We start from the raw sequence: 2,881 nt of genomic DNA on the forward strand, positions 1-2,881 counted from the left end.
ATGAGGTGATTCCTGTACCCCCTCTTCCCCATAGCCTCTCAAGGCCCATGAGGTGAGTCCTGCACCCCCCCTTTCCCCATAGTCCCTCATGGCCCGTGAGGTGATTCCTGTACCCCCTCTTCCCCATAGTCCCTCAAGGCCCACGAGGGGACTCCTGCACCCGCCCTTTCCCCGTAGTCCCTCATGGCCCATGAGGTGACTCCTGCACCCGCCCTTTCCCTGTAGTCCCTCAAGGCCCATAAGGTGATTCCTGCACCCCCTCTTCCCCATAGCCTCTCAAGGCCCATGAGGGGACTCCTGCACCCCGCCCCGTTCCCCTGCCCTCGGCCTCCTCCCTTCACAGGCCTGCTGACACACCTCCAGGGAGGTCCCAAGGATGAGCAGCAGATCTGCCATGGGGAAATCAACCACATGTAGCAAGAACCTCTGGGGCAGCGGCTCCCCAAAGAACACGATGTCGGGCTTCACAACGCCAGTGCAGACTGTGCAGCGGGGCACCCTGTCTGCCATCACGTAAGCCTGGGAAACAGAAAAAGCAGGCCTGAGGAAGATGCCGCACACACTTTAAAGGCAACGACTTCTTATTAAAGTGTCAAACATTCCCCCCAGAAAAGGTGAGAGATGGATCATTAACCCCCATGTAACCAGCTTGAGGAATTACCAGTTTTCATAGCAAATTGTTTCACAGCCCTCCAGAGTCTGGGAGGAGGTGTAAAGGCATTTAAAAGCAAATCCTGGACATCATATGATTTCACCCATAAATACTTCGGCAGGCACCCAGCATAAACACCATCCTCTGGACACCTGGGATGCTGACCAGAGACATTCAGGTGCTAAGGGAATACCTGGCAGACTGCCCGGGCCTCAGACAGCAGCCTGCAGGCGTTTGGCCTACATCGAACATTATTCAGTCACAAAGGTGAAAGTGTCTCTGGGTCGAGCTTAAGAGCTCATGGCATTCCTCAGACCCGGGAGGCATTCAGGTCAGCTTCAGTGACTGGCTGGCATTATGAGGAATAACAACATCTGCCAAAGACTGGCTCCCTAGTGGCCAAGGTGTAGTGGACACAATGTCACTTTTCATCAAGATTAATATAAATTAATGCCTTGGGCCAGATGGAAAAGGGAGAGAGTTACAGAGGAAGACACCTGACTTTCTAAGGGAAACCTTTACAGCTAATTGGGCTTGTTTTAAGCAGGCTCAATCCAGCAACAGAAACAAGAGACAAAAGAAAGAAACGCACAAAAGATTTCGGATATTCTTGGATACATAGTAAAACTGTATTACGTTTAAATTAAAAAGAAAAAACTGTTATATTGGAGACTATGGGGTATAGTTAAAAAAAAAAAAAAAAAAAAAAAAAAAAAAAAAAAAAAAAAACAAATAAAAAAAAAAAAAAACTAAAAAATAACGTAGCCGACTTGGAAAATAACCAAATATAACTTCTATAAATAAAAAGTAGAGGAACCAAAATGAAAACTCAATGTCTGTTTCAAGTTGGTGTTTGGGAAAAAAGAAAGAAAGAAACATTCAATGGAAAGACTTTATTCTCTATAATAGAATATGACATTAGTAAACTGGAAAATAGATCAGAAGAAATTACCCAGAATGCAGCACCAGGAGGAGCAAGGAGGGACAGGAGAGTGAGCAGAACTGCAGGAGAGAGAAGGTCTAATGTATGCGCAATCAGAGGTCCCTGAAGCGAGGGCCCAGATGCTGGGCCGGTGGCAATTCATATCCAAAGAGATAAGGCAGAGTATCATCCAGCAACCAGGAAAGATACCAACCCACAGAATGAGGGTCTCGGGCAAGTGAGGGCTACTGAGCCAGCGAGACGGCACAGCATGAGTCACGGGCACATCTGTGGCTGTTTTTGTCCCAAGAGGTTCTCAGGAGGTTTTGTGTTTCTGTATCGTCCTTAAGAAGGGGGAGGGTGGCTGTGAGGTGAAAGGTTACATACTTATGAGACTTCAGTAAGGGCCCAGTAAGTGTACATTTTACATTCCATAAAAGGAAACATTGTAGTCAACTGTTCAAAGAAAAAAAAAGAAACAGAAAGAGAGCAACTAAGCAGGCATCTCAGGGAGGAAGAAGGAACCATTAATCTCCTCTATCCACATTCACAGGGTGGAGCCTTTGGAAAGGGCTGGTTTCTGTTCAGCCCTGAGTGAAGAAAGTCTAACGGTGGGTGGGAGGGAGGGTATAATGAGGTGCGTCTGATCTCTCCTCCTGCACTGGGCAGCAACTCAAGCCCCCAAGGTTTCTCTGGGTTCCCTTGACCAAGGGGAGGGGTCCATTCAGTTAGCTGCAGGGCTTAGAATTTTATTTTTTATTTGTTTGAGAGGGAGTCTCACTCTGTCACCCAGGCTGGAATGCAGTGGCGTGACCTCAGCTCACTGTCAACCTCCACCTCCTGGGTTCCATCAATTCTGCCTCAGCCTCCCGAGTAGCTGGGACTACAGATGGGCGCCACTACACATGGCTCATTTTGTATTTTTAGTAGAGACAGAGTTTTACCATGTTGGCCAGGCTGGTCTCAAAGTCTTAACTCAGGTGATCCACCTGCCTCAGCCTCCCAAAGAACTGGGATTACAGGCATGAGCCACTGCTTCTGGCCTAGAATTTTATTTTATTTTTCTCAAGGAAGGCCTACAAATTTTAAGCAGAATAAATAAAAGGAAATTCATACGGAAAAACAGCATTGAGAAACTGCAAAACTCCAAAGACAAAAGTCTTCTAAAAAACAGGCAGAGAGATTGGCCGGGCGTGGTAGCTCATGCCTGTAATCCAAGTGTTTTGGAGGCCAAGGCGGGCAGATCACCTGAGGTCCGGAGTTCCAGACCAGCCTGTTCAACATGTTGAAACCCCGTCTTTAAAAAA

The 2,881-nt window shown here is 47.3% G+C and overlaps 1 protein-coding gene across 5 annotated transcripts in view; it reads right to left on the reverse strand.

The window, feature by feature from the left end:
- The window catches only part of SIRT3 (sirtuin 3), a 23,072-nt gene that overhangs the window by 10,135 nt on the left and 10,056 nt on the right, over positions 1-2,881 (reverse strand). For 4 of the 5 annotated variants that reach the window (XM_017520987.1, XM_037735717.1, XM_017520985.1 and 1 more), the window contains exon 5: positions 358-519. The exons of the other annotated variant lie outside the window; for it this stretch is intronic. In XM_017520987.1, the coding sequence (XP_017376476.1) occupies positions 358-519 (162 nt within the window). The remainder of the gene's footprint in view (positions 1-357; positions 520-2,881) is intronic. 5 annotated transcript variants of the gene reach the window in all.

This window comes from Cebus imitator, unplaced genomic scaffold (assembly GCF_001604975.1).
Source record: "Cebus imitator isolate Cc_AM_T3 unplaced genomic scaffold, Cebus_imitator-1.0 Scaffold929, whole genome shotgun sequence".
Classification (NCBI taxonomy): Eukaryota; Metazoa; Chordata; class Mammalia; order Primates; family Cebidae; genus Cebus; species Cebus imitator.